Below are 10700 nucleotides of genomic sequence, written 5' to 3' on the forward strand. Positions count from 1 at the left end.
AGTATCCTTCTCCTTCCTTCCTTCCACTCTCTATCAGGTTAGCTATCTCATAGAACAAATAGTTTTTTCCTTCCATTTACTATTATGCACTTTAGGAAAGGTTCAAGTTAGCAAGGAATTATTAAGCATGCTCTGTCTGTGGGCACTTCCTCCCGTGGGTCTCCCCCCCCCCCCAATAATAACTTAACCTTCTTTTGTGAGGCTGTTTCACCTTGGCACAATATTTTCAGGGGTTGTAAGAGGCCTGCCCTAGATGCTGGTGCTCCTCACACTGCTCAGTCAGGCTTCAGACAACTCCCGACCTAAGAGAGCCAGGCTTTCATATGCCTAATCTAATCTAGCAGATTGATTTCTCTCTGGAAGGTGAGTTCTTTATTTTCTCTTCATTGGTGTCTTAACATCCTGATTTACAGTAAGTTAGTGGAAAATCCATCTAGCCTTGGAAAAGACTAAAGGTTGAATTTTGTGAAGTCAGATCCATTTTTTAACTCCATGAGTCAAATGCTATGACCCTGCTGTTCCATTGTGGAGGCATCTATTTAAGGACATTTGCCTATAAAACCTTTGAACATATGTTCACGTTTTCACTGTAACTTTTTTGTATCCCCACAGATACAACAGACATGCGAGAGAATGGACTCAGAAATATGCAATGTAAATTGGAAGATTTTTTTCCTATATCCCAGAGTACTGTAAATTCTAGGTTTTTTCAATATTAGAAGTAAATCGAGCACCGTTTACTGTTCCAGTGTATCCTGAAACCCTTTGATTTTTACCCATTTTAAATGTGTTTCTGGAGCAAGACAAAACAAACTTCCAAAAATAACCTTAAGACTGTGATGAGAGTATTTATCCTTTTGTATGCTTTGCAAAAGACATTTATTATGGTTTTTAAGATACTCGGACATCTGCATCTTCAGCCTACAAGATCCACAGTGCAGTTGTAAAGCAACCAAATTATTTTTGCTGATACTAGATGTTTTTACATGAGATACTGTATGTGTTTGTCTAAGATGTCGTCAGTTTTATAAATCTGTATTCAGATTTCATTCTTTGTTAGCTCACTATATAATTTGTATTTTTTTACTGTATAGACTAAATATATTTTATTTACCATGTAAGTCAACTCATTAGACATTTTCTTCCTGTGCACAGTATTGACAAAATACAACTGCTAGTAATGAAACGAATGAAACGCTTCGCCTCCTTCTCTTGCTTAGGATATTCCGTAGACTGATTGCAGATTCTTAAAACCTAACATGATCTTTTACACTGTAATTCTCAGTATGCTGATTATGGAGAAACACTTGTTTTGATTTTGTTGCATACTTGACTTAATTTTATTGCAATGTGAACTAATTGCACTGCTAAGTAGGACGATATGTAACTTTCATTTGTTGCTTTTCACATTTGATTTTTTTTCGTACGTATGGGCAATATAATATTCTCACGGACCTTTTACAGATCTTACTGTAGCTTTTTCCATATAAATAAAATGCTTTTTCTACTACTTGTCATGCCTGTTTTTACAACAAGACTCATTACTAGGTCTATGAGAAAGGATCTGACTATTGTATATAGTTTTGCATGCAAATTATTGATGAGGAGTACTCCAAATTTTGAAAATAAGGTCTGCCTTATTCAGAGTTCATGTATTTAATTTTCATTTGTTATCCTTACATTTCCTGTATAAATCTTGTCTGACGTTAAATTAGCATCCCCGTAACAGGAAGTCATCGTACTAACAAATAATTCCTGTAACTCTCTTGCTATAGAGAAAAATTCAGAATATTGTGGGTCTGTCCTGGATCCTGGTGTTGAAGCAGTTTGTTTGTTTATCAAAGAACCAGAAGGAATCTCTTAGCGAAGATGATTTCACTGTTCTGGCAGGCTTGTGGGATGGACCCTGAGGATAGCACTTGTAGACATGAGGCCTAGTTAATGAATTAGTCAGACTTAATATATGTCTACAGGTGCATGTTTTCAAAATAAGTTTGTTCAGTAGATCTACCTTTGATTTTATCCTCAATATTTAACATAGAATTAACTAATATAGTATTTTAGAAATGGATTCTCAATTTTGAATTAAACGGATTTTTTACTATAGAAGTTTTAAGAAGACACTAAAATCATGCATGTTTGAGTCTATTTTTGTGAGTAGCTTGCTTCAGAGCCCCAAACTGACTTGTGTCAAACTTTCATTATTGCGTAATGAAACCTTTGAAGAAAATAAATTTTCTAATCATTTGACTTTAAAAGATAGTAATAACTTACATTTGTCTAGTGAGTGACAGTTTTGAAAGCACTGCATCCATAATCTCATTTGGCCCTCATGACAAAGCCCATGAGGGGAAGCAGGCCAAGTGGTAGTGAGTGCTCCCCTGGGACAGACAACTTGCACACGGTCACACAGTAAGGAAGTGATAGAGCCAGAATTTGAACCCAGGCCTTCTGATTCTAGGGCCAGTGCTATTTCCCCTACGCCAAGGTGCTATTATTATTATTGTTATTATTGTTGTTGTTATTATTATTATTGGTGTTGTTTTCTTTTTCACCGCCTAATGTCTTTAACACAGTCATTTCTCCTGTAGCATTGCAGTGGTTCTATAAATGTACACCTATTTGTGATGGGTTTATGACAGTAATTTAAATCGGTCGGCTATCTTCTGGATAGGAAGTTACAGCACAAATAAGCTTATGAAAAAATAGAGATGTCATGTGTTTTATAAATGTATGTAAAATATTTAAATGAATTGTGAAATGGAAACTTAAAATGTGATTGTTTAAAAAAAAAACAAACACCTCATACTTTGAGTATTCATGGTAGAGTCATTTGAAAGATACTTTATATTCTTGGCTACTTCCTCACTGAATTTGAAATGGGGTTGAGGTAGCTGGAAGAAACTCTTGGCCTCACTGGGGTTGGAGAATTAATCTACTTTGGTAGTAAAGGACTTTGTTGGCTGGAATATCCTTATAGCTTTTGTTTTGTGACATTCATTTATGGAAGTATCATTTTTTTTTCTTGCATTAAAGTTTCTGAAACTTGACAAAATAGTGTTTTCCTTTGCTTTACTCAATTAAATTCTCTTCCTTTGCTTTACTAGTTCTGGGTCATACAGAAAAAAGTCACCAAGCTGTCTGCTGAATCGAGACACATTGAAAAGGATTCACAGCCCAGCAGTGGCATAATGATGGGTCACACAATCCATCTTCCAAACTGCAGCTTTTAAAGTGCAAGGGCCCCTTTTTTAAAAACAATATGATGGAGGGGCAGCTAGGTGGCGCAGTGGATAGAGCACCGGCCCTGGAGTCCGGAGTACCTGAGTTCAAATCCGGCCTCAGACACTTAACACTTACTAGCTGTGTGACCCTGGGCAAGTCACTTAACCCCATTGCCTCACTAAAAAAAAAAAAAATTTAAAAATAGAAACAATATGATGCGGGGCAGCTCAGTGGCGCAATGGATAAAGCACTGGCCCTGGATTCAGGAGGACCCGAGTTCAAATCCGGCCTCAGACACTTAACAATTACTAGCTGTGTGACCCTGGGCAAGTCACTTAACCCCAATTGCCTCACCATAAATAAACAAAAAAACCACAAACAGACAAATAAATAAATAAAACAAAACAAAAAAAAAACCCATATGATGTTGGAACCTACTTCTAGAGGGTCTCAACTCCCCAGTCTTTTTTTTTTTTAATTATTTATTTATAAGTTTCAGGCAACTGTTTAGATTACATTTTTTAAAATAGTGTTTTATTTTATTTTTTCAAATTACATGTAAAGATAGTTTTCAACATTCATTTTCTTTAACCCCCCTTCCCAAGATAGTAAGCAATCTGATATAGATTATATAGTAGAGTCATGTTGTGAAAAGAAGAATCAGAACAAAAGGGAAAAGTCACAAGAAAGAAGAAACAACAAATAAAGTGAAGATAGTAGGCTTTCATCTGCATTCAGACTCCAGAGTTTTTTTTCTGGATGTGGAGAACATTTTCCATCATAAGTCTTTTGGAATTGTCTTGGATCATTGTGTTGCTCAGAAGAGCTATATCTATCACAGTTGATTATCACAGAATGTTGTTGATATTGTTTTGTTTCTTTTCTTTTTTTTTTTGGGTGAGGCAATTGGGGTTAAGTGACTTGCCCAGGGTCACATAGCTAGTAAGTGTTAAGTGTCTGAGGCCGGATTTGAACTCAGGTACTCCTGACTCCAGGGCCGGTGCTCTATCCACTGCGCCATCTAGCTGCCCCATGTTGTTGATATTGTGTAAAATTTTCTCCTGGTTCTGGTCACTTCATTCACAGCAGTTAATGTTAGTTCAGATTTTTCGGAAATCTACCTGCTCATCATTTTTTTTTTTTTTTTTGGGTGAGGCAATTGAGGTTAAGTGACTTGCCCAGGGTCACACAGCTAGTAAGTGTTAAGTGTCTGAGGCCAGATTTGAACTCAGGGTCCTCAATTTGAATCCAGGGCCAGTGCTTTATCCACTGCGTCACCTAGCTGCCCCCTGCTCATTATTTCTTACAGCATAATAGTATTCCATTATATCCATAATATAATTTTTTCAGCCATTCCCCAGTTGATGGGCATCACTTTAATTTCCAATTCTTTGCCATCACAAAAAGCAGTTATAAATATACACGTGGATCCTTTTCCTTTTGTTATGATCTTTTTGGAATATAGACCTAGTAGTGGTATTGCCGTGTGAAAGGGTATGCACAGTTTTATACCCCTTTGAGCATAATTCCAAATTGCCCCCCAGAACGGTTGTATCATTTATCAGCTCCACCAACAATGCATTAGTGTTCCAAATTTCTCACATCTCCAACCTTTATCATTTTCCTTTTTTGTCATTAACCAGTGTGAGAGGTTTGAGGTGGTACCTCAGAGTAGTTTTAATTTGCATTTCACTAATAGTGATTGAGTACATTTTTTTTATGTGACTATAATTTTTTTCTAACATGGTTGAGATTCTATTACTTTGTTTAGTGCTGAACATAATAAATGATAGGATTCCACATTTGTTGTTTTGTTCTGTCATGAATGTTTCCTTGGCAGAGTATCTGATGGGGGGAAATAAAACTCTGAATTCCACTACTTAACACCAGTATTGAGGAACCACATTGATTAGGTGAGGTCTATAAATTTGTTGAAAGTAAGGAGCTGAGCTTCAGATGAATTTGTCCCCTTATAATTCAAGTAGTCATGAAAGCAAAAATTCTTTACATTTTACTGGGTTTTCTTCATGGAACAGGATACTGGTCTTAATTTCATATTTTAAAATTCAGGAGGTGTTGAGAAATTAATTTTCCCTGTGAAACAAGAAGATAATCTATGGCCAATTTGGACTTGATTCAAAAGTCAGCCCAATTTATTCTTGGAAAGCCTTTGAGTTTAATCCATGGAGGAAAATTCCTAGTTCTGTTATTTGTAGGGTATTCAAGTTGAACACTGGCAAATCTGAATGATCAGCAATTTGATTTTTTGTCATGATGCAATCAGAACATATTTTAATTTCTTATAGTTAATTTACAAATATACCAGAAAGTCCTAGTTATCTTTTTTTTTTTTTGAGTGAGGCAATTGGGGTTAAGTGACTTGCCCAGGGTCACACAGCTAGTAAGCATTGTCTGAGGCCGGATTTGAACTCAGGTACTCCTGACTCCAGGGCCAGTGCTCTATCCACTGTGCCACCTAGCTGCCCCCCTAGTTATCTTAAAAACAAAGTCTTATCATTAAAAAAAAAATGTTATACATAGAATCCAAGGAATCTTAATACATTAAGCCACAACTCCAAATTAGTTTGTGGGGAAAAAAAGATATATGCATCTATATGTGTGCATGTGTCCATATGTATATTCACAAAATTATGTACACATACATAACGGAGAAGCAGCTAGGCAGTACATTGGATAGAAAGAGTACCAGGCCTAGAGTCAGGAACACTTGTCCCTGTGGGTTCAAATTTGACCTTAGATACTTCCTAGCTGTGTGATCCTGGGCAAGTCATTTAATCCTCATTGCCTCAGTTTCCTTATCTATAAAATAAGCTGGAGAAGGAAATGGCAAACCACTCCAGAATCTGCCAAGAAAACCCAAAATGGGGTCACAGAGTTAAACATGACAACTTTTAAAATTATAATCTTAACCACAAACATATATAACAGTTCTAAAATGCTCTATATAGTTTAAAAGACTTTAAACTTAAGCCTTTTTATTTTTTGAGGGGCAATGAGGGTTAAGTGACTTATCCAGGGTCACACAGGTAGTTAACTATCTGTCTGAGGCTGGATTTGAACTCAGGTCCTCCTGAATCCAGGACTGGTGCTTTATCTACTGTGCCACCTAGCTTCCCCCCAAAATAAGACATTGCTGTCAGTTGTTTTCACATTTGTTTTTTTGGTTTGTTTTTGTTTTTGTGGGGCAATGAAGATTAAGTGACTTGCCCAGGGTTACATAGCTAGTGTCAAGTCTGAGGCTGGATTTGAACTCAGGTCCTCCTGAATCCAGGGTTGGTGCTTTATCCATTGTGCCACATAGCTGCCCCCAGTTATGTTTTAATATGTTCCCATGTTCCTCAATTTCTCTGATTTTCCTACTCCCCAAGAATTGAACCCTGACTTAAAGATAGACAAAAGTAATACTTTGTATTTAACAGTGTATGAAACATTCTGCCCCTGTATTCCCTCACCTCTGCCTCAAGGATTTTCTGTTCTCTGGGAAGATTACATACTATGCTTGTATAACAAAGAAATTAACCAAATAAAACACGGTAACAAATCACATTTGTTCTTTGTCTACTTCAAGCCTGCCCAAAGCTCTGTGATCTTTGTATTTCCCCCTGTGATGTGTACAATTCTTGCTATACATCCCTTTATATGTATTTCTATGTTGTGTTATTTTCTTTTTTCTTTTTCTTTTTTCTTTTTTTTTTCTTGCAAGCTTGGAGGTATGTGAATCTTGGAACATCAAAAAATCAAAATCGCACATGATTCAAGGGGCAACAATTGCAGAATGGGTAAAAGGTTCACCATCTTCCAGTGATGACCTAAGCCATGAGGGACATCATCCAAGATATGTCTGATTGGAACAGTCGAGTTCCGTTTCTAGTGAGGGGCAACATATGGACAGCCCAGGTGCTGTTCTTGGACCCGTGAAATCTAAAAACAAAAACACCCTAGCTAAAGTCCTGAAGTATGTGGGAGATATTCCCCAACTAGGATCTGTGGGAGAGCAGCAACAAGACTTGTACACGATGAGAAGGTATAGATGGCTTGTGGTGAGTATTGTGAAAATACCCCATCATGGATCCACTGAAATATTTTTTAACACTGCTATAAAATTTTCATCATATTGATATCATTTAACTATTTCCCAGTGGTTTGACAAAGGTGGTTTTTAAAAATTTCTTGTTATCACAGATAAAGCTACAAATATTTTTGTGTAGTTGCTGCCCATACCCCAACCCACCTGGGGATACCTTTAAGATAAAAAGTGGTGGAATCAATGGCTTGAAGGGTAGGGATATTTGGGGGGTATTTCCAGATTGCTTTCCAAAAAAAGTTTGTACTAAGTTTTTTTTTTTTTTTAAGGGGGAGCAATGAGGGTTAAGTGACTTGCCCAGGGTCACACAGCTAATGTCAAGTGTCTGTGGCCAGATTTGGACTCAGGTTCTTCTGAATGCAGGGCCAGTGGTTTATCCATTGTGCCACCTAGCTGCCTCATACTAAGTTTTTCTACTAAAAAATAAAAATGGTAATTGAATGCCTAATTCCAAATGCTGTTCTATCCCTACCCCACTACAAATTTATACAAACAATATATATATATATATAGATAGATACACACACACACATATCTGGCTATATATGTTCTGATTTTGCCTTCCATCTGAATTCTAAGAAAACAAAGAAATATGGAAGAGAATGGCAGTGAATTGCAAGTTTATGCAACTGAGTGAGGGGAAAGGTAAGTTTTTTCACTTGTGGCTTCACTTGCTGTGGAGAATGCAGATCAGGACACTCCCTGTACCAACACACATGTAGTTTACAAGTCTTAGTCTTAGTTGTCTGGGGCAGTGAGAGCAAGTGACTTGCCCAGGGTCCCACAGCCAGGCCTTCTGGACACTGAGGGTGGTCCCTCCATCCCCTGGCCTTAATGCTTCTCCTACTTCCTGGAAAACATCATTTTCCCTGTTTAATGTATTTTGTGTTTCCTGCTTTGTGTTCCACATTTGCCATTTTTCCGACACAATAATGTTCATATACCATGACTTGGCCATCCCATAGTTCTTGGATACGCAGGTTAATGCTCATATAGGCATGATGCATAGTTTTATACAAATAGGGTTCTCCTCTCCCCTGCTTTAACATCTTTAAAATTATAGTCCTTTTAGTGAGCACCCTGAGTGATGGATGCATATCAGTTTGGTAACTTTGTATTGCTGTATTGCTCTCCAAAATGTTCTCATTCACAGTTCTGTCTATAATTTTGTTGTTTTTTAAAAAATATATTGGGGGGCAGCTAGGTGGTACAGTGGATAGAGCACCAGCCCTGGATTCAGGAGGACCTGAGTTCAAATCCAGCCTCAGACACTTAACACTTACTAGCTGTGTGACCCTGGGCAAGTCACTTAACCCCGATTGCCTCACCAAAAAAAAAAAAAAAAAAAATATATATATATATATATATATATATATATATATTTTTTTTTTTTGAGGCAATCGGGGTTAAGTGACTTGCCCAGGGTCACACAGCTAGTAAATGTCTGAAGCCTCATTGTCTTTTCACAAGAATAATAGCAATGGCTAAATGTTTGGAGATGAAGACAATTCCTAAAAGGGGTGTGTGTGAAGAATACATTGTTATTTTAAGAATTAAGCTAGGAGTGGCTAGGTGGCACAGTGGATAGAGCACCAGGTCTGGAGTCAGGAGGACCTGAGTTCAATGACCCTGGGCAAGTCACTTAACCCTCATTGCCCCACCAAAAAGAAAAAGAAAAGAATTAAGCTAATAATCAGTGAGATGCAAATTAAATTTTGAGGTGATTCTTATACCCAAGAAATTTGGCAAAGAACCAAAAAAGGGAAGATACATCATTGGGAGGAGTGAAGATTAATTGTTGTTAATGTTGTTGTTTGTCCTTTATTCTGGAGGAGAACCATGGCATTGGGGTGATGTGATTTACAGTGAATTGAAGTGAGGGAGGGTTAGAAGAGAAATTCTAGACAGAGGGGCTGCTGGAGGTGAGGGGATAGAGCAACAACCCTCAGTTTCTTCAACTCTAAAACAAAGATAACCCTTTCCCAGGGTTGTTGTAAGGAGAAAGTAAGATAATATTTGTATGCACTTAGGATAGTTCCCGACATACAGCAGGTGCTACAGAAATGCTTATTGCTGCAGCCTTCCTCCTGCCCCTTATAAATGCTTGTTCCTTTTTCTTGTGGGGGCTGGGAGAGAGCGATAGTTCTAGTTTTTATGTGCATCAGGAGTAAACAAGCTAAGACCCATCGATCCAGTTTTGTGATGCATCAGTATAGGAAGTTTTGAAAACTGCATTTAATTCCTGCAGGTCACTAAATCAAGGCAGTATGCATGTAGTAATTTGCAAGAAAGGTCCCTTGTGGCTTGGAAGAATTGATAGCTTCTTTAAGTGATTCTGTTCTCTGGGAGACCTCAGTTAATATCAATCAACTCCTCACATTTCAAGTTCGCATGGACAGTGTCTCTGTTGACCCAAACTATGCGTAGGTGAAGTCCAAGTCCAGTATAACTAAAACCCCCATTTGGTGAGTGGCCTTTCTTCCTTCCTTCCTTCCTTCCTTCCTTCCTTCCTTCCTTCCTTCCTTCCTTCCTTCCTTCCTTCCTTCCTTCCTTCCTTCCTTCCTTCCTTCCTTCCTTCCTTCCTTCCTTCCTTCCTTCCTTCCTTCCTTTCTTTCTTTCTTTCTTTCTTTCTTTCTTTCTTTCTTTCTTTCTTTCTTTCTTTCTTTCTTTCTTTTGCGGGGCAATTGGGGTTAAGTGACTTGCCCAGGGTCACACAGCTAGTAAGTGTCAAGTGTCTGAGGCTGGCTTTGAACTCAGGTCCTTCTGAATCCAGGGCCAGTGCTTTATCCACTGCACCACCTAGCTGCCCCCGAGTGGTCTTTCTTTCTGTTTTTTTGTTTGTTTGTTTGTTTTGGTGAGGCAATTGGGGTTAAGTGACTTGCCCAGGGTCATACAGCCAGTAAGTTTTAAGTGTCTGAGGCTGGATTTGAACTCAGGTCCTTCTGACTCCAGAGCTGGTGCTCTATCCACTGCGCTACCTAGCTTCCCCAAGGAGATTTTTTTTGGGGGGGGGGGCAGGGAAATAGGGGTTAAGTGACTTGCCCAGGGTCATACAGCTAGTAAGTGTCAAGTGTCTGAGGCCGGATTTGAACTCAGGTCCTCCTGAATCCAGGGTTGGTGCTTTGTCCACTGTGCCACCTAGCTGCCCCGCCTTTCTTTCTAAGAACACTTGTATGTAGTGGTGTGCTGCTAAATGTTTAACAATCAGATCTCAAGAAAAAAAAAGTGCAAACAATATGCTTTTAAGTTTCTTCTCCATTGATAATATTTTCTCCATGACCTTCATAAGTCTAGACAATCAAGCAAACAATAAACCAAGCCCTGATTTATAACATTTGCTGATTTCCAAGGTGAACATGAAAAAAATCAC

The 10700-nt window shown here is 38.2% G+C and overlaps 1 protein-coding gene across 2 annotated transcripts in view; it reads left to right on the forward strand.

The window, feature by feature from the left end:
• The window catches only part of UBE2D1 (ubiquitin conjugating enzyme E2 D1), a 39517-nt gene extending 36310 nt beyond the window's left edge, over positions 1–3207 (forward strand). Inside the window, exon 8 of one of the 2 annotated variants that reach the window (XM_043986879.1) lies at positions 613–3207. In XM_043986879.1, the coding sequence (XP_043842814.1) occupies positions 613–658 (46 nt within the window). In that variant the 3' untranslated portion in view covers positions 659–3207. The remainder of the gene's footprint in view (positions 1–612) is intronic. The other variant, XM_043986877.1, reaches the window with a different exon arrangement.
• Positions 3208–10700: the final 7493 nt, after the last annotated feature.

This window comes from Dromiciops gliroides, chromosome 2 (assembly GCF_019393635.1).
Source record: "Dromiciops gliroides isolate mDroGli1 chromosome 2, mDroGli1.pri, whole genome shotgun sequence".
NCBI lineage: Eukaryota > Metazoa > Chordata > Mammalia > Microbiotheria > Microbiotheriidae > Dromiciops > Dromiciops gliroides.